The sequence below is a fragment of the Lissotriton vulgaris genome, chromosome 3_1 (genome assembly GCF_964263255.1).
Source record: "Lissotriton vulgaris chromosome 3_1, aLisVul1.2, whole genome shotgun sequence".
NCBI lineage: Eukaryota > Metazoa > Chordata > Amphibia > Caudata > Salamandridae > Lissotriton > Lissotriton vulgaris.
In genome coordinates, this window is record NC_141689.1 from 51,738,227 (window position 1) to 51,764,026 (window position 25,800).

A 25,800-nucleotide genomic window follows, 5' to 3' on the forward strand; every position below is an offset into this window, starting at 1 on the left:
AGCAACTCACGAGCCTGATACACTTGGGAGCTTTTCAGTTGTATTATGTCTGTCCCTGGCTGTCAACCGATCTGCAAATCGCTGCTCTACTTCCAGTACCACGACCAACAAAATGTCTACTTTTAGCAGTAGACAGCTCTGCTTGTATGCATAGGAACCTCACAGCACCTTTCACGCATGACAGCACCAGGACCTGCCTTCTCATCCGGCACAGAGCTTCCCTTCTCCTTATACCACTCGTCCGCGCTTCCCACTTAGGGACACTGATGCCAGGGCGGATTGTCCCTTCTCCATGTCACACATGCCAAGGGCCTTATTTAGAAGAAATTACACATTGCTGCCCCAAGGCAGAAGTGCATCAACATGTCTTGCACCTGCCTGAAAAATCCTGATGATGCCATGGATGCACCATATTTAAAATACAGGCTCCAGGGCGCAAGGGTGCTTTCGAAATTCTGAAAAAATCCAAGGGAAGGAAACCCAAGGCATCCGGCCCAAAAGTGATGCAATGCTGTACTTGCCCCTAAAACTGATGCAACTGCAACAATGCGTCAATAAAGGCATAATAAAGTGTCTAAAGGTGAAAAGCTCACCTTGCACTCTGTTATATTGGTCCTGGATGTCACGCATACAAGTGGGCATAGCGTATTTGTGTGTACCCCATGCCTGCGTATGTGTAACATGTCATACATGGTGTGTAATGCGTGATTTAGTTTTTTACCTAACTTATATGTGCACTTACCTGTTGAAGGGATGTGACTTTATTGCAGTTTACACCGTTTCAAGTCACTTCAGCTGATCGAATTCCTCTGCAACAGCCATTGCGTCATTCCTACACCTGGGTTTTCGAGGCGTAGGAATATCGACACATCCCAAGTAGAGCGGGCCACTTCCTGATGATAAGTGACTTTTGGAAAAAGTCATAAATACCACTGTGTCAGTTTTATATGAGATTTTAAGAAGGAATGCCTACTTTGTATATATTAATTCCAACGCTTCGCAGCTGATTCTCATGAAGGAAAAAATCTATGCTTCCCAATGAAAATTGATGCATCTGCCTAGATGCGTCACCTTGTAAATATGTAGCAAAGAAATTGCCACCACTGTGTAAAAACAAAATCACACAGCGGTGGTGCAAGCTTCTTGTAAATATGTCCCCAAATTTTCTGTCTTACAATGATGTCACTAGTGAGCTTCCTGTCACCTCACAGTAACAGCATCCACTAGATTCCTAACCTGATTAATCTTCCAGTGGCTGGAATGCAACACCAGCAAAAAGCTGACCATTAGTACAAATTTCTTTGCCTAGACAAGCTCAAAATAATCTCACCCCTGGCATGTATGCTGTGCACTTCAGTGCACATGCAATGTGTGGGTATTTTCGGGAAATGAACATATTTTCACTCGTTACCACCTGCTTCAGTAAGACTTTATTTATGGTACAAACAAAGCATGCTCCGACTGTTTCAGTAGCTTAGGGTTTGAGTCAAAACCTTGTTTGAACTTATCTGCCCAAGTAACGCCCCTTGAATGAAGTGACAAAAAGCATTGTTAAATGCATTTTGTGCTTAGAAAAGGACATCTGGTCAGAGCATAGATGTAGTCTCCATAAATAGACAGATATTTCGAAATAGAGATATAAGAAAGAGCAATAGATAGATAGATAGATAGATAGATAGATAGATAGATAGATAGATAGATAGATAGATAGATAGATAGATAGATAGATAGATAGATAGATAGATAGATAGATAGATAGAGTGAGGGCGAAAGATAGAGTGAGGGAGATAGATAGATAGATAGATAGATAGATAGATAGATAGATAGATAGATAGATAGATAGATAGATAGATAGATAGATAGATAGATAGATAGATAGATAGATAGATAGATAGATAGATAGATAGAGTGAGGGCGAAAGATAGAGTGAGGGAGATAGATAGATAGATAGATAGATAGATAGATAGATAGATAGATAGATAGATAGATAGATAGATAGATAGATAGATAGATAGATAGATAGATAGATAGATAGATAGATAGATAGATAGAGTGAGGGCGAAAGATAGAGTGAGGGAGATAGATAGATAGATAGATAGATAGATAGATAGATAGATAGATAGATAGATAGATAGATAGATAGATAGATAGATAGATAGATAGATAGATAGATAGATAGATAGATAGATAGATAGATAGATAGATAGATAGATAGATAGATAGAGTGAGGGCGAAAGATAGAGTGAGGGAGATAGATAGATAGATAGATAGATAGATAGATAGATAGATAGATAGATAGATAGATAGATAGATAGATAGATAGATAGATAGATAGATAGAGTGAGGGCGAAAGATAGAGTGAGGGAGATAGATAGATAGATAGATAGATAGATAGATAGATAGATAGATAGAGTGAGGGCGAAAGATAGAGTGAGGGAGATAGATAGATAGATAGATAGATAGATAGATAGATAGATAGATAGATAGATAGATAGATAGATAGATAGATAGATAGATAGATAGATAGATAGATAGATAGATAGATAGATAGAGTGAGGGCGAAAGATAGAGTGAGGGAGATAGATAGATAGATAGATAGATAGATAGATAGATAGATAGATAGATAGATAGATAGATAGATAGATAGATAGATAGATAGATAGATAGATAGATAGATAGATAGATAGATAGATAGATAGATAGATAGATAGATAGATAGATAGATAGATAGATAGATAGATAGATAGACTAAGGGCGATAGATAGATAGATAGATAGATAGATAGATAGATAGATAGATAGATAGATAGATAGATAGATAGATAGATAGATAGATAGATAGATAGATAGATAGATAGATAGATTGATAAGTAGGTATAGTATAAATAGATAGATGTTACGTGAATGAAAGAGAAAGATAGGTGTAAATAGAAATACAAACAAAAGTAGAAGGAGCGTCAAAGTAAACAATATTATCTAGCATATTGTAGTAATGCATTAGTTCAATTTGCGGGATAATATTGTTTACTTTGATGCTCCTTCTACTTTTGTTTGAATTTTGGTCTTAGTGGCTTTGACGGTGGGCTGCAAGAAGTTGTGCGCCGGAGAAGTTGTTTTTGTGATATTGATTGAAGGAGACTAGTTGTAATGTCTCATTGTGCGCACTAGTGCATTGCCTTCACCATGTTATTGGTTTTGATATGTGTATATAGAAATAGTTTAAATTGCTAGATATGGGGACATGGATGACTTGCCTGCAGATGGTCGCATTTTATAGAGCCTTCGACAGCCTCTCCCAGATCCCCGTTAATTTTGCTTTCTAAAAGAGTTGGAGACCAAGTTCTGATATCCATTGCAGAGCTAAAGGTTGTTGTGGGACTAGTGAGCCTCAACAGAGCATAGTGCACAGTTCTTCAAACTGTGGGGCGCGCCCCCCTGGGGGGGCGTGGATGGGTTCCCAGGGGGGCGCAGCGCCGCAGAGACCTCTCCAAGCACATGCAAATGAAGACACCTGGAAGTGCAGCGAAGTTTATTTGCTGCATTTCCAGCCTGTCTTCATTTACTCCGAAGCCCTCAGAGTGCCGTGGGGCCAGAGGGTGTGCTGCTGGGGGGCTCGGGACGGGGCAGTGTCTGGAGTTTTTCACAGGTCTTTAAAGACCATTTGCATACCTTTAGAAACTGGTTACCAAAGCTTAGTTTTTTTTCCCAGTACCCCCTGGGCCCCGACTCTGCCTATTCCTTACATATGTATTTTAAATTTACTGTGAAAATGCATTTCATTAAAAAGAATACAAAAAAGGGTTGCCAATAGAAAGAATGCCAGCCATGTATATTTAAAGAGCCTGCAAAGACCTTGCTTTGAAACTAAATAGGGTTTAAATAAAAAAGCATGTATTCATTTGTAATGTGACTTTGTCTGTTCCTTTTAATCCTTTTATTTTCAGTCATGAATCAGTCAGGCACATTTAAAACACATTTAAAAGTGCTTTATATTTGCTTTTCGAAGTACGCACAGATAAGTGCTGAAAATAGGGCTTTAGGTAACTGTTTATTTTTGTACCGTCTGTAACATCAAAATAGTAAGCTGGCAACCCTAATCATAAGACTGGAAGTTTGTTGCAGGATCAGCACATTTTTATTTCACCCTCGATTCCCTTATTAATTCCATAATAGCAATAGTTTAACTTATATCTGAAACCCTACGACCCGTCAATAACATGCTACTAAACTTCAAGGGCCTCATTTATGAAAAGTGACACATCGCTGCGTGAAAACAGCGATGCGTCACTTTTCACTGCGCCCTCCTTGCGACACCAATGATGCGTCATACTGTAAATATGACGCATCATGGCGCAAGGAGTTACAGATACGTCAGTATTTCAGACATATCTGTAGGCGCAAAAGTGACGCATTGCTGGAGTGTGGCACAAAAGTGACGCAACTCCAGCAAAGCATCCTTGGCCTGCGTCAGTCTTACGCCTGCTGTGAGGCAGGCATAAGATTTTGACGCAATGGCGTCCTTGAAGTGACGCAGTGAAATCTCATAGATTTCACTCCGTCATTTCAATGACCCTTTCTTGTGTCAGAACGCCCCCCTGCATACATTATACCTGGTGCAGGTATAATGTAGTGCAGGGGTTTACAAAGTGACGCATCTACCTAGATGCGTCACTTTGTAAATATGGTGCAACAAGGCACATTTTTTATGCTGCTGGTGCGTCACAAAATGTGACGCACCGGCGGCGTAAAAGTGACGCACGGCCTCATAAATGAGGCCCCAAGTGTCTGGGAATTCACCCTGCATTCAGACAACTCACTCCCCATTCTCACCCTTAGTTGTTATGCTCACCCTGCACTCACAGCGCATAATTATGGTTTTTCCGCATTTGCCACATAATCCATCGTCTGCTGCATAATTTGCAGATTAAAAAATGCAGCAACACATGTTACCTCACAGTGGAAGGCCCTTTCCAAAGGTTGACTGGTCACCTTTCTGTTGCTTATTGCTAAATGTGGGTGTTAATGTGGTACTTATGAAGGGCAATAAAGGCCAGGACAATGTTAACAAGGGTAAACATAGCAAAATAGTGCAGTAATGCTAATCACAAAATATGCAGCATAATTTGCCTTTGCTTGCTGCAGAATTTAGTCAACCATGCTGCATAATTTGGCCTTCTCCTGCCGCATAATTCCATTGGCCCTGTTTATAGTGCTATGAGGTCCCAGCCTGTGGCAGAAAGCACTGTGAATATGTAACTCATTATTTTTAAAACAGTATTTACATACTCTAAGCTAGGCTGCTGCAAAATGATGTAGTGATTGAGATAAAACAAGGTCTTAAAAAATATACTTTTTAGTAATCGGTAATCAAACTGTATCTAATGCAGACATTTTTGTAAGTGTCTTCACTTTATCAGAGCCCAGCTGATAACTCCTTTACATTAAATCTTAAAAAGAATAGATCTTTGCCACCATAAAGCTTTAAGCAGATCCACTCGAATTATTCAGCAGAAGTGGACAAAATTATGTGGCAGGTTTAACTAAATTATGCAGCAAGAAAAGGTAAATTATGCGGCACAATGCGCCACATTTTGTGGTTAGCATTACTTCATTATTTTGTCATTTTAACTCACGGTAACACTGTCAGGGGAAATATTTCACCCCATTGATACCAGTTTAACACCCAAATACAGCAGTAAGCAACTACAAGATTACCAGTCAATCTTTGCAAAGGACCTTCCACTGCTCCGGAACACTTTGCCATGCTTTAAGTAACTTTTGTCCCGTTTGAGCTGGAATCAAGTTTTTTGTTGTTGGAATCGGCATATTATGTAGCAAATGCAGTAAACTGATAATTATGTGGAAAATGCTGCTGCTGCAGAAACTCATAATTTCAGTGGCCCTGGCTTTAAGTGACTCAATCAATTAATGGATGGTAAGAAGGCCAGTTTCTTTTTTAACTTTCTGCACTACCACCACCCACTTCGATTTCAGGCACAGGCATCTCAAAGTCAGTATTAACCATTCAGGGTCAGTTTTTTTGTGTGAAAGCGGAGTCCATGGGGTGGCAGGTAGAAGGCCAGCAGGGTTTCATTCAGCTGCAGAGCCCTAATCCTCTCAATCCTTGGGGCCTCACAGAAATGGTCTAGGAGACAGAGGAAAAGAGCGAGATTCATAGATAGTGTCAAAGAGAAGGTCGAGAATAGGGAGCACAGTATGCAGAATCACTTTTATGTTTACAAATGACCAGAGGCCGCTTCTTCAGAGAGATACCACAAAGAAGGGGACAATATAAGTGTTTTTGTCTTTTTAAAAGGGACATTTATTAGTGAAGCTGGGACTGCTACCAAGTGTGTAAGTGGCCACTCATGGTTATCATAAAGGAGCAGATGCAGCAGGACTGGGGCCCAGGAATTGGGGGGGCCCACTGCATCACAATTATGACTGTCTACCTTTAGAAAAAAAGCGGGCATCAGAGCGTATTGTTCTTTCAAGCATTAGGACAGTGGTAATGATCCATCATGGTGGGGTAGAGGCAAAAGAGGCAGAGGAGATACCCTGCAACTCAGTATTGCAGATATCATTAGTGCAGCAGGTATAGTTGCATTGGGGTCAAAGAGTGTGAGGGGCTCACTACACCCCAATTATGGGGAACAGTTTTTTGGGGATATCTGTTTTTGTTTGATGCATTTGCTGTTTTACAAGCTTCATATTTGGCGCGGTTCATAAGCTATAGAAATCATCTCATAAGCCCTGCTCCCGGCACGCAGCCATGTCCCTTCCACTCCCCCAATCCTTGCTATAAAGTTTTGGAGGGGGGCCCGATCTCAAAATATTTTGCTTAGGGGGGGCCCAGAGTAAAAAAGTTTGAAGACCTCTGGCATAGTGGATCACACCAAGGGGCAATAGGAGTTGGCGAAGTAGGCAGAGGTGTCTCATACACAGGAGTTGTTATATTTCACATTGGTACCCTAATATAGGTCCAGAGAACATTGCACTCTTTCCCTACATCAGCTCCCCTTCATTTCATATGAATGAGCCTTATAAGGCCATAACTCCCAATAAGGACATACTGCCTTATAGGGAGTGAATGCCTTATAAGGACTGACAACTTTTTATGAACTAAACCTTTCATCTAGTCCCATGCAGATGGTGGGGTCTCCCCATTCAGTATTGCTTAGATGTCATCCTTAGCACAGATGAATAATTTATGAGAACACTCTCCAGGGGGTATACTTCACCTCTCCTATCTACGCACAAGGTTTAATCTCCAATGTCATCCTCATACTAAACAATTGCTAACACACGCACATGGACTGTATAAATACAGCACCTCTTGCCGACACAATGACCAGAGACGCTACAGCTCCGACATGCAATTGCTGCAGCTGACAGTGGTAACACTATCCCTTGCGGGGTGTCCAATTCGAGTCCAGGACGAAGTCCCACTCTCTCACTATTTCAGGTAATGGGTTTCAACTAAATCCTAGCTGGATTCTTGGCTCTTAGGCTTAGGCTCTCACATGCTAGGTACACTTAGATACATCTAGACAGGCATCGTAGGAGTATGCACTATATTTTATAAATGCATTTTATTATTCATTTATATGTACATGACTATTGACAAAATGGTAGAACTGTACTATTGCTTTTTATTCACTGTACTGCTGATGTTATATCTCTGCTACTGTGTAACAGTTGTAGCAGCGCATATATTTTACATGAGAAGAACAACAGTACAATAAATTCTTATTGTACACATGCTCTGCTGTTTCTTCTGTGTATCTCTCTGAGAGAAAATGAGCACGCACGAGTGACTGGGTGAAAAGTAGTATATTGTTTCCATGAGTTTAAGGAATCGGGGCTTGTTGTGTTCTGAGGTTGCCAAAAGCTAATCTCTCTGATTAAAGGAGATTCTATTGGCACTGTGAGCTAGCTAATGCAAAAATAGGCTAACAAGGTCGGCGGGTGTACAGAATTAATCCTAACTTAAGACAACATCCTAATTTAAGACAAAATCCTAATTTAGGACAAAATCCTAATTTAAGAGAAAATACTAATTTAAGACACAATCCTAATTTAAGACAAAATCTTAATTTCGGACGAAATCTTAATTTAGGACAAAATCCTAACATAAGACAAAATCCTAATTTAAAACAAAATCCTAATTTAGGACAAAATCCTAACGTAAAACAAAATCCTAATTTAGGACAAACTCCTAATTTATGTCAAAATCCTACTTTAGGACAAAATCCTAATTTAAGACAAAATCCTAATTTAAGGCAACTAAATGCCTTCTGTGAATACCAAAAGTAGTAAGTTTATGATTTTGTTGTAAGTTAGTTCAGTGAATCAGTCCCATTGTAACTGTGTAGGCAAACCCATAGCATTGAAAATATTAACTACAAACATATACATCAATTTTGTTTTCACACATTACTATCCATTGTCTTTTTGCTGTACAGATCTATCAATATGAAGGAAGCACGCACCAAATAAGCTATGTTTCTCATACAATTTTACTGTTGCTTAAGGAATGAATGTAACACTAGCTATGTAAATATATGTATGATACATACTTACATGTGCAAAACACTGTAAACAAATATTTTAGTAGCAGATTCAAGTCTTGTTACATGACATATGTTACCATATCATACTAGAACATATGTTGATATTCTGTGTAGTTACCAAAAAAAATCAAAGGCACATAATTACCCACCCTTCTTCCCTTATTTTACCTATAATATGCTCCATTTTTAAATATTAAATGCTGTTTAATTTCATCCTATAATTTAAATCAATATTATTGACATACACAAAACCTGCATGGTAAATCTTGCTTAAAAGTGTAGATGTAATAGCTAGTACTCTAATGAAACTCATTATATATGGGGAAATCAGAAATGAAACAATCTGGTAAGACATTTGTAATACATTTATTAATGGAAGCAAGTCTCTCTAAATGATATGAAAATGATAATATCAACAAAAAATATACATAACACATGTATCTATAAGGCACAATGTTTTGCACACTCTTGGTGTTAATATGTCTTGCTGCCTATTTTGCTGTCTATAAAAATAAGTCCCCCTCTGTAGGAATGTTCCCTTTTTGTATGGTCCCCTGCACACGTTTTTTTCCAATGCTGAAGATTTTGACTCTGAAAGTGCACTGGAGCCTGCTAACCAGGCCCCAGAGCCAGTGTTCTCTCCCTAAAATATGATGCACATGAATTGATAACCCTAATTGGCAAGGACTTTAACCCCTATATTTCTCACTGGTAAATGGTGCCAGTGGTTCACAGGGCATGGGAGTTTAAGGGGTAATCAGGGCCCAATGCACTCATTGTGTCACCCTGAGTGACCCAAAAAAACATATGTTAGCAGTCCTGCCATTGCAGACTGCATGAGCAGTGCAAGCATCTCAACGTCGACTTTGCCCTTTGTCCCTACAGTAGCTTCTTTCCATTAAGGGCTACTAAAAGTTGTCAGGGGGCCACAGGATAACACAGGCTGGCACCTGGGCATTCAAGGCTGCCAGCTTTAATAAGGTCCAATTAAAAAGTGTCATGTTTGGTATCAAACAACTAGTCTCATCAAATCTGACTTGTTCCCTCGGTCAAATTTGATGTGATATGCACCCAGGTGGATACCTTAGAGTTACATTTGAATCCTAGGCAGGTGGGAAAATTAAATAGGCAGGAGGCATACACCTCCATAAAGCTAACCACACTCCAAGTGTGGACTGCCTGGTCTGTACAGCTGAAGAAGAGTTCTGCCATTTTTCAGAATAGTGGCTTCTGGGTAGAAAAGGTGACACCATCCCCTGGAAGTGGTCACGTCAGGGGCAGATTAACCACTGGGGCTAGTAGCCCACTGGCTACTGGCACCCACACCCTTAATGCTCCTAAATCTAGGAGTTGGCACCTGAACCTCAGATCTGATTGAAAAGAAGGACAAAAGTCAAAGAAGAGACATGTGTCTGCGACTTCAGAACCTGCCCAAAGAAAAAGGCAAAGAATGCACCTGTAGCTACCACACAGAAACTGCGACTAACTCTAAAGGACAGAGGTATCCCTCTACAAGCCAAAGGCAACTCCAGAACTCCCTTGGACTAGAGGTACTGGCCCCCTGCAGTAGCCGGAAAGGACCGTACTCCCAGGGCCAAATAATGTCTGACCATTGGGCCCACCTAATGATCACCCAAAACCAAATAGTCTAGTGCATTGTAGGAAATGTAGACTTGCCCTCCAGGACCTTTCAGGTGGCTACAGTTTCCCCACAGACTCCAGGACGCCAAAGTGACCAAAAGGCTGAACTTGCTTTTTCCTAAGGCCTATTGGTGGCCATTTGGGCTACCACTACCTTAATCAAATGCTGTGCTTCACAGAAACTCTGCAGTACCTTCAAAGCAATACCTCTGTGGCCCTGTTGTTCAGAGTGTTCATCCCTTTCCTCACCAGTATCTTCCAAGTGGCAAAACCAGCACCCGCGGTCATGCATTCAGTCCTCTAGGATAACCAGGACTATTCTGCACCATGGCCCTACGAGCCAGGTAAAAATCTACTGACTGTATGAGCCTGGTCCTAGAACCCACCACACCTTACCACCCAGTGGATCCCACTGAACTTGATCTGCTAGTGACCAATTGTCACTAGTGCATATCCCCAGTGACCCGTAATGTGAACTTTTTAGAAGAGTGAAATGCACTGATTTATTTTCCCTTTAAAGATCCACAACTCTGGTCAAACTCATCTGATTTTATTTGCTCTTCTGTCTAAAATTCAGTTTTATATTCATAAATTGGTGCCGGATTTCTTTAGAGTTGTGTCTCTCGTCCATGTTGGTACTCTGAAATGCTTAATACATGCCTGTCTAGTAAAGCTTGACAGCTTTGTGCAACACTACCAGGACTGGTCCAGGGATTAATTAGTGTGAATCCAAATGACCTATTTGAGGTAACATGAGAGTACTACATAGTGAAGCCTAACCAGCTTCACTGAATAATATTCCACTTTCCTACATCCTCCTAAAGGGACTTATCTTATTCCAAGAGCTTGTGGGACCCAGGTACCTCAAACATGCAGGTGGTGAGGTATTTGTTTCTCTTTGAAGGGTTTGGAAGTAGAAGATGGTTTCTGTGATAGGGTCTTAGGAGAGATAAGGTGATTGAAATGGCAGTTTGGGAAGTACTGGATGCTGGTATGGAACTTTGAGTTTGTGCGTGTATTGTGCTAGTATCAGGTGTGTTGGTAGTTAGTGGTGTGTATTTGGGTATAAGTGAGGGTGAGGGTGTGAGTTTGGGTGAAGGTATGGGTTTGGGTGAGGGTGTGGGTTTGGGTGATGATGTGTGTTTGGGTGAAGTTGTGGGATTGGGTAGGGGGTGGGTTTGGGTGAGGAAGTGGGTTTGGGTGAAGGTGTTTTTTTGGCTGTCTGATTTGGTAAAGAGGTCGGTTTGGATTTTGTTTGGGTGAGGGTGTGTTTAAATGTAGGTGCTTGGTAGATAGAGAGGGTGTCGCAGGTGGGTATTGAGGTGTGAGTGTATGTCTGTGTTGCTGGTATCTTATGGTTGTTGAATAGTTGTGCTTAGGGTTAGGTGCGTGTTTGTAAGTCAGTAACATTGTTTGTTGTGGTGGTGGAAGTGGTTGTCATGGTGATTGTGCTTTACGAAAAAGTGTGTTCAGTTTTTTGTCTGTGTTTAAGTGTGTGCTTATTTTAATGGGTGTAATGCTGTGGGTGAGTGTCAGTGTTTTTGTTTTTCTGGGGGGTTTGTGGGGAGTGGGTGTAGAGATGGGGTGTGGAGTTAGTATTGTTATTCCTATTAAGGGTGGTGGTGGAATGGTGGTATATGACATCCGTGAAAGCCACTAACTGCATGAGCTGTTGACTGATTCTCTGGATGGTACACAGCAGGGCAGTCTGTCCTACAGGGCTGGAGCTGAGATGTCTGGGGTGAAAAAAAACCTAGACATTTAGGGGGCTGGTTGTTGGTGTAGACTGGGGTAGAGCATGACGAAGGGTGGTAGAGGTCTTGTAGATGGCCTACGGTCTCCTCAACTCTGGTGAGGAAATCCACAATCAAAAGTTTGCAAAGATTTGTTTGGGTCAGAGTCCTTTAGTCCTGAAACTCATTGGATTGGGTGAGGGCATTCTCAACTTATGATAGAGCTTAAGGACCTGAATTTGTCTCGAAAGATGATTTTTTTCAAAATGAACTCCCTTCAACAGGTAATTCCATTCCAAGCTTAGCGTGAAAGGGTTCCATATTCACAAGGCAGCTTTAAGCCACGTTAAGTGGCTTAACACTGCCTTGTAAATAAGGCGAAGCCCGAACAGCAGCCACAATGTCACTAAAAGTGACGTGTGAAGGCAATAGGGGCTTGTAAATATGCCCCTCAATTCTTATAGCAAGGCATATTTTGTACCTTTCGAATCTATTCAGACTTGATCAACTTATTAGATGGTTGCTGCACACACATAGAGCCCCATTATGAGTCTGGCGGTCCGAGGACCGTCTGACTCATGGTGGTGCAGCAGTGGCAGATATAGCCACCGCTGCACCAGTGATCCTACTGCCACATTAGGATGTGGGCTAATGGACTGCCTGGCAGTGCTTGCTCTGCAAGCGAACTGCTGTTTCCTGTCATTGGAGAGGCGGTCAGAGGCCGTAATATGCTTGGCATCACTGCTGTGGTCCCCGCAAGCATAATAAGAGTTTCCTCTCTTCCAGAGTTTACATGGAGGTTCTTTCTCCATATAAACCTTGGATGAGAGAAAACATAGCGGGCCCATACGGCCCACCTCTGCCTCAACTGCATGTGGATGCACACAGAGGCATAAGTTGGGCCCTCCTGAGTGCATGCACATAGGTTCCTGCATGGAATGGACTTTCAAGTCCATGCCGTGCAGGAACCTTGTTGTGTGGTCCCATTGCCCACTTGCCAGACTACTGAAAAGTCGTAATCTGGTAGGTGCACGGCAGAAACCTTCGTCGGAGTGGTGGCGCAGCTGCTTGCACTGCCGTGACACCGCTCCACCGTAAGTTCTAATCGGGCCCTGTATGGGGTGGTGTCTCTATACCAGATATATGAGCTGCTGCCACTTGGATTTCTCAGACTACTTTTATTACCATTAAAGGCTAAATCTCACACAGGGCTCATGATTACATGTTGACAGAGCAGTTCTGAATACTGAAAATATATAGGACTGTTGTTGTTTTCCTCAGTAACAGAATCTTATCTCTTTGTTTTTGTTTATTAATATTAAACATATTGAGCATGTGTTCTGTCTTTTCATTTTGTTCTACTTATGCTTCCGCATTTGTGCATTATTGCAAGTAAGGAATGATGAAGGAGGACATATCTGGATTACTTACAGGTAACATGAATTACTCTGATTCCTCATTCCGTTACTTGTGCTACCTCCCACTGTTGTAAATGAATCTCGGACCCTAGTATAAATTTCCCGATTCATGCTCCTATATAGGTATACTTTATCATTTCCTTATATAGGCATAGAAATCATCATCATATTTTTCCTAAACCATACAACCCAAATACGGCATGGATACTTCCACTAAGCTCCAAGAATTAACAATGCTTTCTTTGAAAAACCCGCCTTCAGCAGCCCGGGACTTCCCCCTGCTTGAATATTAAGTTCTCTTAAAACTCCAGGCGTTTTCCAAGAAAAAGTCCAAACATGCGTCAAACTCGGCACCTTCAAAGTATAAATATGCCTTGATTTGCCTGAACAAACACACAGTGGATTGGAGCAGATTCACTATCTAGTTGCCCGACGCCCTGCAGCAGCAGCAAGTGCCGAAGGAAGCTGACCCTCCAGCAGACGCACTGCGAGACTCTGTCATTTCTCTTGCAGAGAAATCCAGCTCCAGTGTTTCCAGGCTACCCTTGAGGATATCAGGGAAATCGAATCCCGAGAACGAGATACAAGACCTCCTTCATTCTAGACCAAAAGGTACGGAGCTGATTAGACCTCTTAGAGAATTATTGGAATCAGATTCCTGTCAGAGAACTCTTAAAACTTAAGCTACTCCTCTCATACGTCCTTCCTCGTACTAGACATAGGTTAAGTACACCGGGTAGGCGTATTTAGAAACACCAGTTGAGTACTTTTAGTCATCCTTTTATCTCTGTAGGTATTTTATGTATTTTATACATTTTATGCACTTTATAGCTTAGAAACCATATCATGCTTTTACAGTACTACTTTATAATACTGTTCGTATATATGCATTGTACTTCATAGTAAGCTTTACTATTGTAGCAGTTCATTTTCAATGCGTGAGAAAGAAGACTGTTCAATAAATACCTTTTATTTGAAAACGCCCGTCTCTCTATTCCTCTTGCACCTCTGGTGAAACTAAGCATGCACGATTGACTGAGTGAAATAGTTATCTATTGTTTCCAAGACTCTAGAGATTTGATTTCTTATTCTTGGGAAACAAAGTTGTCATGTTTTATGTGGTTGTCAGAAACTAATCCCTTGTTGTTTATTCAATAAAGTTTCTAGTGACCTCTGAGCTAGCTGGCACTCACAATTAAGTCTAATATAACCGGTAGAGACCTAGTAGACCCCAGTCCTACATCTAAGCTACAGGATATATTATTTCAATCCGCATCGCCTATTGGGAATATAGGAACTTCACTACATGGTGCCCAACTTTGGTAAGGCGATAATTTAATGTTAGATACTAGAGTAACTCAGTCGTGCTTTTCAAACAGACCCCTCTTTCCCGTAAAAACTCCAATAGACGTCTGGAGTGGGTGAAAGGGCATAATATCCGCCAAAACTTAGTAGGACGAGAATAATATGTATCATTTTTTCGTTTATTCAACATTGAAGGATACAGTGTTCCAAAATATTGTGCACCCAATCTCTGTTTCCCTGGAAACTTGTTGTGCAAAATTTTCAGTAAATAAAAATGTCAGAGAGTTATGTCGAAAAGGAGAGAGCTAGAATAGCAGCTCAAGCAGTCTTAGATGACAAAACTCTCCAACAAAATGACCCGGATGCTATAATCATCCCAGTAAATATAAGGAAAACCATAACTATAAAATTTATAGAAAATGGGGTATCATCGAGAGGTGGTAAACTTATATTTGTGATAGAGGCACATGAATATCGGCAGACAGAGGTATTCTATTCATGGATTTCTTTTCCACAAGCAAATCCAGTAACACAGGAGTTCGACTACTACAAAGCAGAGGAACCTCCAGAGGAATACGTTTCTTTTGAGGAAGTTGAAATTCCACTAACTTACCAAGAGCATCAGCTCTGGTTTAATGGTGCCCTAAAACATCAAAATCACATTACCAGGCTCGGTCCGCTAGGCAGACCAGGATCTACATGGCCAGTACTAGCCAGCTATACACCATATCCTGACATTGAAGAAATGTCAGATGTAGAACGTTTAGCTCAGCTAAAACAATGAACAACAGCGTATAGACAATTGGTTCAATTGACAATTGACAGTCCAACCTGCTACCAGAAGTTAAAAGAAACAGATATAGCAGACCAACCATATGAACTTGCTAGAATTATTGAAAAATCATATGAATAATTAGGTAGAGATAGTTTGGGTGGAAAACCATTGAAGCCCCAACTAACTGAAAATCCTGAAAAAACATTCATTAAGAATAATCTCACTACTTCAAGGAAGAAGTGGGTGAGTAATAAACAATCACTTCCTAGAGAAAAATATACTCAACCCAGAGGAAGATCTCCCCAGCAAAGAGACAAGTCTCCCCGAAAGGGAGCCCACTGAAAAGAGATATAATCCTAGGAATAGGGATAATTTGAAAAAATCTGATATATATCAAGATAATGATACACGTCCCTCTCGATCTTTTCAGACTTCTTTGCAGAAATCGGAAAGAAGAGGACGGTCAGAACACAAGGGATAATGCGTCAAGTCCAAAGATAAGGAACCCGTTCACCGAAGTAAAAAAGCTCAATTTTCCAAAAAGAAGGTAGCAAGCATAAAAATCAGACATCCCGAGGACACAACTCAAGAACGGGGAGTGGGCTCAGACAATGCTAGACAGCGCAGCAGAAGAAACCATAGTTTGCAAGATCCTGAAGGTTCATCTGGAGACAGTGGACTTGAATGAATGCATTCAGGTTGAAACTGCGGACACCAGGGTTAGTTTACCCCATAAGTTATATGAAATAACACTCCAGATGGAGGGGGACATAACTAGAAGAATAAGAGCACTCTTTTGGAAGAAGCTCTCTAAGGGCTATGGCATTCTTCTAGCTGAACAAGACTGGCCACCTGAATTTGTCAGGGAGTTCCCACATGGCGAAGAAATAATTAAGAAGAGTTTAATCAAAAAGAGACTAGCTAAAGTTGAGGGAAGTTTAACAAGATTTAGTATTGAAATCTGAGTGACTCAGTCTTGTTTTGTCAAGGGGTAGTGACACCTAGTAGGTGTGCTCATGAAGCCCTCACCCACCAACCTAGTTGGTGGCATGCTCATCATCGGGCCCACCCAGTGACACCTAGCGTGTCCCGGGTGTGCTTCGACGCCTGATTACAGCGGAGCAGGTATATCGCTGTGTGTGCGGTGAAGGGTGCTTTGAATGTGAATTTAAAACGGCTTGCCGGAGGTCCCAGTACCCGAAGATGAATTAGACTTTAATACCTGGGCCACCGTCAGCCGTTAAAAATAAGGCTGTGGGACGATTGAGGCATGTTACGACCTCCCACGTCCTTTGATGGGTCAACATGTTTCGCCCAGTGCCTTATGAATATGCTGGCTTTCTTCAGGACAGATAAAAGGTGTGTGCAATTAAAACTTGTGGGTGTGTGATACAGACTATGTGTCTACACGCCCTAAAGTGTATCTATGTGTGAGAGGGGGATTCCCGTCTCAAAAACACGCTAGTTTTAAGGAGTTTTTGCTTCAAGGTTTTGAAGTGGCAAGGGGTTGGTCAGGATTTCTGGCCAGAGCCTGCTTTGGACCTGTAGTGCCTCCTTGCCACAACCAGATCAGTGACAGAATAGTGTAAACAAATATGCTGTGGACAGAATATTGTGTCAAAAATATTGAGGACAAGAATATCAGGTATGTATGTACAAATTGGTAAGTATACATGTTCTATTCTTAGCTCCAGATCTACGTATCCTCTGCATATAGATATTATCAACGTACATATAGGTGAAGTTATATATAGTAAAATTGTACTTACCCATTAAAAATGACCTACGGAATATTCTTGTCCTTGACAGGGGTATAACAGAGGCCCTCACAGCCCCTGTGGTGTAGGAGGGGCCCTAGACTTACTCGTACTGGAGGAGGCCCTCTCAGTCCCTGCGGATGTGAGTGTGGGGGCCCTTCAGCATATCTTGCACCGGGGCCTCCTCACGTTTTGTCACATCGCTGGTCCTCAAAAATGTTGATACGATATTCTGTGCCACGAAATTTGTATTTCTGATATTTTGTCCACATACCACCACACCCATCCAGCAGGAGAGTGGTAAAGGTGTGGCAAGTAGGTATTTTGGATTACTTATAAGGCAGCACACAATTATTTACAGACAGCAAATTTTCCATTAAAATAGCCACTAAATTAGTTCAAGTTCAAGTTCGGGCATTTATAAAGCGCACTACTCACCCAGAGGGTCTCAAGGCGCTAGGGAAGGGGTTCATTATTTGTCAAATAGCCAGGTTTTAAGTTCTTTTCTGAAGGAGATGTGGTTTTGAGTAAGGCGGAGGCGAGAGGGGAGTGAGTTCCAGGTCTTGCTCCCATTGTGGACCTTCGTATGCGCGGGAATGCGGCGAGGGCTTGATTGGACGATCTTAGTTGGTGGGTGGGTTTGTCATACACGCAGTGTTACTGCTAAAATTGTATAGCACGTTAAAGATAATGTGTGGAAATCGGGTTTCAGTGAATATTTATCATTTGCACATCACCAAGTAAAGTGTCTTTTTTATCCTATTTTAGGGCCATATGCATCAAGATACCCATTTGCTATTCTCAAATAGCGATTTTTAAGAAATTGCCATTTGAGAATCGCAAATGGGTATGTATGTACAAAATCGCATTTTTTTTGCGATTCCTTAGAATTCCTTAATTGCGATTAGCAAATTGCGAATCGCAATTAAGGAATACTTTCCCATTCATTTCTATGGGCCAGGAGGCCCATAGGAATGAATAGGGAGTTATTCTCAATTTGCGATTCGCAATTTGCTAATCGCAAATTGAGAATAATTTCAAGGGTGCAGGGGTGTTCCAAAGGACACCCTGTTGCACCCCGGAAATATGCATGGGTGCACATGTGGCGCACATACATGCCTAAAGGGCGTGTATGTGCGTCACATGGCACTTTGAAAAATGCAAAAATTTGAATTTATCAAGGAATTTGCAACTTACCACCAACTAGAAGTTGATGGTAATTTGTGATTCCTTAAGGGCATTTTGCTAAAAAAAATTGCTACATACATTGCATTTAAGGAATCGCAAAATTTGCGATTCCTAAATGCAATTGCAAAATAAGGAATTGCAAATTTTGCGATTCCTTATTTTGCACCAGTTTTGCTTCATACATTCCATTTAGCAAATTCGCATAGGCCGAATTTCTGCGAATTTCGGCCTTTGCGATTGCGAATTTGCATGATACATATGGCCCAAAATCTTTATTTCCATCACACTTCTGAATTACAAAAAATTTGCTTAATTTGTGGTTTTCCAAATGCTGATATATTTTGAAATAGGTAAATAAATTATTTACAGGTTTTTAAATGTGTGTGAGAATAAAACCTGAAATCCTACACGGGTTTCTTTCACTTCCTGTATCCCAGCAGGTTTGTCACTTAAGTCAGTTTTACAAAAACCTCCCTCCAGGTGTGGCCTGTACAGGTAAGAGCAGTGGGGCAGGGGGTAAGTCGATAGATGACGACGAGGGAAACTTAAATAAAACAAAAGACAACCACATACCTTGGTCTCGTCGCATCACCGACATGTTGTTGCGCCAAGTGCAAGGTAAGTGGTTTTCTTGTTTTAAATTTAAGTTTCCTAGTCGTCATCTGTCGACTTCCCCCACCCTACACCTCCGCACCGCTGCTCTTACCTGCACGGCCCGTGCCTTCCACTCTCTTAGCATTTAGAGAAATACAAGTAAATACCAGTCTCTGAATAAGCAGTGATTTGTCCGAATCCTGATATTTAAATGTTGTCTTTGAATGTGCAGCAAATGAGGCAAGATAAAAACAAAATAAAAGTCATCCTTACGGTTCAATCACCTTCTGCATTCTGGAATGTTTATCTGGGATGCTGCAGCACCCCCCGTCCACCATGCCCCTACTTTCAGCTCCTAAGCTCTCTCCCTGCTAAGAATAGTGGGTATTCAACATTTCAAGTTAAAGATGTGCCGTTACTCAGTTACTGACAGCACCAGCCCATTTTAAACACTGTGAAAAATGTTGCCAAAATAGTCAGGGCATGTTCAGAAGGACTGGGCATCCAAAATAGGTGTATTTTCTTGTGTTTAGATGGTTAATGAGCGTCACCTCTGGGAGGTACCGTAACAGAGCTACAGTGGTCATATTCAACAGTTTAACAGCATAAGCTTCCCTTCTCTCAAGGTGGGGTTGTACCCGCCTCTATGAATATGCCACTGGTGATTGTGCCAATTGAAGTATGACTCTGATGGACTCTGATTGGTTAGGCTGTGTTATGGTACTCTCATTTGGTAATTTCGTTCTCTTACTACTGTGACATTCACAATCTGGGAACCCTTTAATGCAACCCCAGGATTCTCATGAGCAAGTGCTTCTATTATTTCTCCGAGTTTGTCCCTGTCCTTGTCAGTATTGAGTTTGTTTTATGTTTTAATTTGGAAGATTCGTATCTTGAAAGATCTTGTAGTGGTTTCCACCTAGTCTGAGTCTACGAAATGTCTTTTCTGATAGATTATCATGAAGGAAAGTTGAGCACATGAGGGTGTGGAATATTTATGATAGTTCCATAGGAAAAGAGAAGGTTGGTATGTTGGTGTGATGTGTGGGGCTGCTACTTAAGACAGTATCTCAATTATTCGTTCTGATTTGCATAACAAATGAATCATCAGCAACTTAGCTGGGCTGGACAGACCCTGAGGTTCATTTCAGCCGGCATGGGGAGGCTTCAAGATAGAAGGAGGGAGCAGAAGGTAGAAAGTATGCAATCCAAAAGGGAGAAGGGAGAGGAGAGAGGGAAAGAAGGAAACAGATGGATCAGAAGAGAACAATTACAAAGGCTGCGTGCTGGTTTGAGCCTTTTTGCCAGGGCTGCTTTTGGTTCTACAGCCAGGACCTAACAATGAGTAGTACATTTTACACAGTGTAACAATTTAAATACTTGTAACAAACAAGCTGTCACTCTCTTACCTGTGGAAATTTATATATTCCCAAAAGCTGGGCTATGGAATTGGATGTCACAGATGACAAGTCACCAATGATCCCAACTGGAGGATCCTGCGTCTGGCAGCTGTAGTTTGGAACTAGTTCCTTCCTGTTGGACAAGATGCTAAAAGTGCCATGAAGAGCTTTCATGACGCTGGAGCAGGAGTCATACACCTGGTAACCCAGGGTGATGTTAGGCAGGAGCTCAGAGCTCTTGTTGATCTCCTCAGTGGCAAAGATCAATGCCATGAGGTGGCGAAGAAATGGTGGGTGAGGGCTGGAGGAAGAAAAGAAAATTGTTACTCACAACATATATTTCTATTGTCTCCCATTTCTGAAGAAACGTGAACCTCAGATTCTACAGTGTCATGAAACAGAGACTTGGGAAATGCACAGGAGTCCATGGTTATGTGAAGACACGTCTCAAAAATGCTAGACTTAAGCAAAGTTGCAACAAATCATGAAGGCAAATTTGAAAACAGTATGTAAAAGTAAGTAATGCTGGTCAACAATTGAAAGAGGAAGCAGATACACACAGCAATACAACACAGACAACATGGGAAGGTCCAATCAAAAGGCTTGGCTTATAACTACACAAAAAACAAATTAAATTGCTTTGACCTCATTTATATGTTTATTAATAGCACAGAAAACCATGCCATTCACTGATATAGGTTACATATGTAACATATGTTACATTTTTGTAACATATGTAAGAACTACTGCATCAATATCTTAAACAAAATATTTATCTAACAATGAAGATAAAATGTTGTTCAGTCGTCATCAGTAGTTAAATTATTTCACATATTTCTACATATTATACATCTCTTCATTCAGTTGTACAGAAGTCAAAATAGTATTTTTAAATAAAGAAACCATATAATTAGGAAATGAGCATAACAATTAAGAAAGGATTTTCTTTGTATGAAGCAAAAATAAATAATTGATTACGTGCCTTTGAAAGAGCATAAACATGTTCTATAGAATTAAGCATTACTAATCGCAATCCTGCCTTTGGCTTCGGACATAATACGGAATTTAAAACGCGGCACCCAGACGTTTGGTGCTGCAAAATGTAACCACGAGGCTTTGATTTTCACAGGCTTTAGTCAGACTCAGTCAGTCAGAATATCTTTATTCGACTTATTAAAGTCATACAAAGAGAAAAAAAAACATTAGCACAACACGTTAAAAAGTATACATTATATCAATACACGTTTAAAATACTATTTACACTTAGATAAAAAGGTATGTATATGTAAAAACCATGCCTATACTGTGATTTCATACATTTAATAAACTTTTAGGGCGAAGATTGACCAGCAACTTTCGCCCTAGCTGCCGCGACCAAAAAATTTTTTAGTCAGACTCTTTCGACTTAATAAACCATGTAAAACTTTGCAAAATTAATTTATAGTTCAATTCAATGTGGCAAGTTTAGATTTTATTCTCACTATAGAATGTGATTTTAATTTGCAAACATGTTTAATGTGTGCAGTAGAAGAATATAATTTGTACTGAATTAACACAGCATTTTAAAGTATAGAACACAGAAAGCAGCTCATGATTTATTGCTCTGAGAACTCCAGTTTGACCTTCAGATAACAGAGGAATGTTTCTTCTCCTGTGAAAGAAGGACAACTGGCATCATTTACAGCAGGTAACTTACCTTATCTATTTAGTTGTTGGAAATGTTTAAACAATGCCTCAGTTAATCCTTTACTTTAGAGAGAATAGAAAACACATGTACTTTAAAAATGCATTACCATGTTATGCTTTAAAGATTCTTGCTTAAATAATATGGTTCTATTGCAGCTAATGTTATGTGTTTAGTTAAAATAAAATATTTCCTTAAAGGTTAGGAGATGATGTTATTTTCAATAAGATGTAGAATCTGTTGAGGGAAGGATGTTGGCTGCCTGATGGATGACATGTGCAGACAGCAGAGAGGTGGTAATGAGAATGCTGGATTCCAACAGAATGCAGAAGGAAGATCAAGACACATGCTTTGCAATATTTTTCTGATTTATAAACACATTTCTAGTTTAGAAGTTTCAGACCTTTGCCAAGAGACAGACTTAGACAGATTTAGAGACATAGGCCTATAGAGGAGTTTCAGACTTCGATGCTGAATTGAAGGGAACAGAGCAGATATGATTTGCAGAGGAGAGGAGGTAAGACTTTGATGAAGAGTAGAATAGAAGCAGACAAAGGCAGACTAGATATATGCTTTCTTCCATTCTGACTTTTATTAAAATTGAAATCTCCATGCTTTATGCTTTGACTAACTGGCTTTGACAAGGCTTATCAGTTCTATGCTTTAATTTCCTTAATGGGAGATTCTGAAATTCTTTATTATTGATTTAGTTACATGCTGGATTTACTCTTGCTTTATTTTTAACTCTTCATGAGTTCTGACTGACATCATTTGCACCTCACTTTCTTAGAATATGAACTCTTTCACTTAAGGAACGTGCTTTGTGAAATTTCTGATATGCTCGGTACTAACTTTATTTTTCTATTATCAATTCTGTAATCTTATTGATATCTGACTAATGAATGAAGAGTCAGATAATCCCAAGCTCTAATTAGAATATAAATCCCTTAAAATCTCATTATTGACTACAATATGAATTTACATTTGATTACTTGACCGTATTAATGAAGGAGCTCTTTTAGTCAAAATACAATGGCAAATATTCATCACAATTAGAATAGATAATGGTGTGGAAAAAGGTAATGGTAATTAAAGGTTATTTGTGCCAAATTTACAAAATTTTCCAAAGAGAGAGTACTGTGAAATTTCCTTGCTATCACCTTTATTACTTGGTAATGAGCCAGGCATAAATATTGGCGAAATTCTTTCATCATTTTAACTTGGTAATACAAATCCACACCAATTATAGCTTTTGTTACAGTCTTGGAGCATGGTCTATGAATGGCTGGCTGCTGAATTGTAGATGAGTTAAAAAAATTCTAACCTTGAGAATGGCGTTTTCATTTAAGAGTCCAATGAGGTACCATGGTACTATGGGGAGGTGACTTCATGAAGATGGTGGACTGAAACTCTCTGTGCTCCCTGGCAGAGAGCTGCTAATCCACATATGCCTGGAGGTTGCCTCCCTCAGTGCCTTCTCTGATCATTGCTGCAGTTAGGGGAGGAATAACTGTACCAGATGGGTCAAGCTCGACACCCCGGAGCAATCGGTGGTGAGGACAGCTGGCCGAGAAAGTACTGGGTCACGGGCCAGAGAGGAGTGCCCAAGCGGAGGCCCACATGTGCAGCCTGCGCCCTCTACCAAGAGAAATGTGAAGAGGACTGCAGACTTCCAATGGTGAGCAGAGTGGGCTCTTATTTACTGAATGTTCAGGGGGGGCTGCAACCCCCTCCCTCATGGCTCTGTGAGCATGGGGGCATTTGACCCAGGCCCCTATCTTCCCAAAATTCCCTATTGGAGGAGGCACAAACTTTCTACCCTCTACTTCTCTGACTACAGGGGGTGCAACAGAGGGCAGCGCATTAGGGTATAGCTCTAGGATTCAATGTCCACACAAAGAGAGCTCCAGGCAGACCTGAGGTGACCTCAGCATCCGCATACAGAGAGGGGGAGCTGCTAAAGAGGACACCTGAGACACAAGACAGGTTGAATGCCACACCAGTTGACATTGCTTCAACTACCCTCCACTCCTCTTGCCCTTCTTGCCTTCTACAAGGCAAGCATTGGTCTTCCATCCCAGTTTGGTGTCTATTGCGGGCACAGCAGGACAATAGGTGGTGAGGGTGTGCCTCGGCAGTGCTTATTGGCGTTAGGATTGGGCGTTTGAGCCACTCAACACTGTGCAGAGAGAGGACAGCCTGGAACCCTAATTAGCATCAACAGTGAGCAGAAGTGAACTGAGGGAGAGGAAGGCACCTTCAACATGACAATTGTTCCATAAACTAGCTCTTACTTCACAAAACCTCCTCCTCCCCCTCTCTCTTAACACTTTTGTGGCCTTGGTCCTATCACTCAGATGGGTGAGACGTGGAGCAGTGGCACCTAGACCCCTTTCTTGGGCTTAGACGGGGACTGGAATGCTGACAGCTAGGGGGGCTGTCTTGCTCTCCCAACACCCCCTGCCTCTTCACAAATCGTACAGTGAGGAAACTGGCCTCTGAATCATAACTGCCCCCGCCTACATTGAGACCTGCTGTGATCGACACTGTGCCTCCTACTATACCCCACAACACTGCTGATACCACTTGCTTTCACTCTGAGGGACTCTGTACCACCCTAATGGCTGTGGCAGTGTGGGTTTATTAGGCATTTGAGAATGCCACTGACCCCCACTCCCAAGCCCCTTTGGTGCTCCCCAGTACCTGGCAGGCTGCTGTAACTCACCGCAATGGGGTGCCTCCGATAGCTGTACCACCCCAACTCCTGTACACTGGAGATGGCGCAACCATGGCAACAGGCATTGCCCCTACCTGCGGGGAACAGTCGACACTCCTCCTGACGGAGACAAACTGGTCACAGGTCTGGCAGCAATTGAATGTTTGCCTGTCTCTGTGGAAACCAATATTTGGTCTCTGGTGGCCACCGCTAACTGTGGACAGAGTGACTTGCACTGAGCACAAACTAGCTGACCTCCAACCTACAACAGGAACCACCTTCAAAATTCTACAAACACTGCAGGAGTCAGTTAAACAGCTGGAGACTCGAGATGATGATGGGGAGGGCTGCTCAAAGAGAAGCAATCTGCACACTGTCAGTCTCCCTGAGACCACAGAGGTGAGAGATGCAGTGTCATATATGTAAGACTGGCTGTGACCCTTCACCCCCTCGGTTGCCTTGTCACCCTTCTTCTCTTGCAAGAGGGCACACAGGGTGCCTGTCTGGCATCCTCCACCAGGATCCCTCCCGCACCCTGAGGTCCTCTAACTTCTGCAGTTCAGAGAGAGAGAGATGCAAATCTCCTAGCTGCCAGAGCAGTTGGCCCATTAATGGTAGACTTGTCAGTGACGTTGAATACCATCTCCCATCAGATCCTGGTTCAAAGACTGAGGGAGTTTGGTATTGTCGGAAAATGTTAAAATGGCTAGAAAATGTTATCTCAGAATCAACACATGTAGTGCAGCTAAGCTCGTTTACCTCACAGTCCATGATTTCAGACAAAGGGGTACCTCAGGGGTCTACTCTTAGTCCCACTCTTTTTAATATCCATGTGTACTCCCTGGGTAAGCTTATTGGATCATGTGAATTCGATACCAACTCCTACGTCGATGACACACAATTGATTATTATGATTGATCCCTTCCCTCACCAAGGACAACTTTACAAACTGCATGTTGAAAATGGCAGCTTGGATGACTGCGTGCTTTCTACAGCTCAATACAAACAAAACAGAGA

General features: G+C 41.4%; 1 protein-coding gene across 1 annotated transcript in view; it reads right to left on the minus strand.

Annotated features, from left to right (window-relative positions):
- LOC147725926 (extracellular calcium-sensing receptor-like) overlaps positions 1-24,857 on the minus strand; it is a 62,819-nt gene extending 37,962 nt beyond the window's left edge. The window contains exons 1-2 of the mRNA XM_086963392.1: positions 24,793-24,857; positions 20,393-20,684 (exon numbers count right to left, since the gene is read on the minus strand). Coding sequence (XP_086819518.1) covers positions 20,393-20,684; positions 24,793-24,857 — 357 coding nt within the window. The remainder of the gene's footprint in view (positions 1-20,392; positions 20,685-24,792) is intronic.
- Positions 24,858-25,800: the final 943 nt, after the last annotated feature.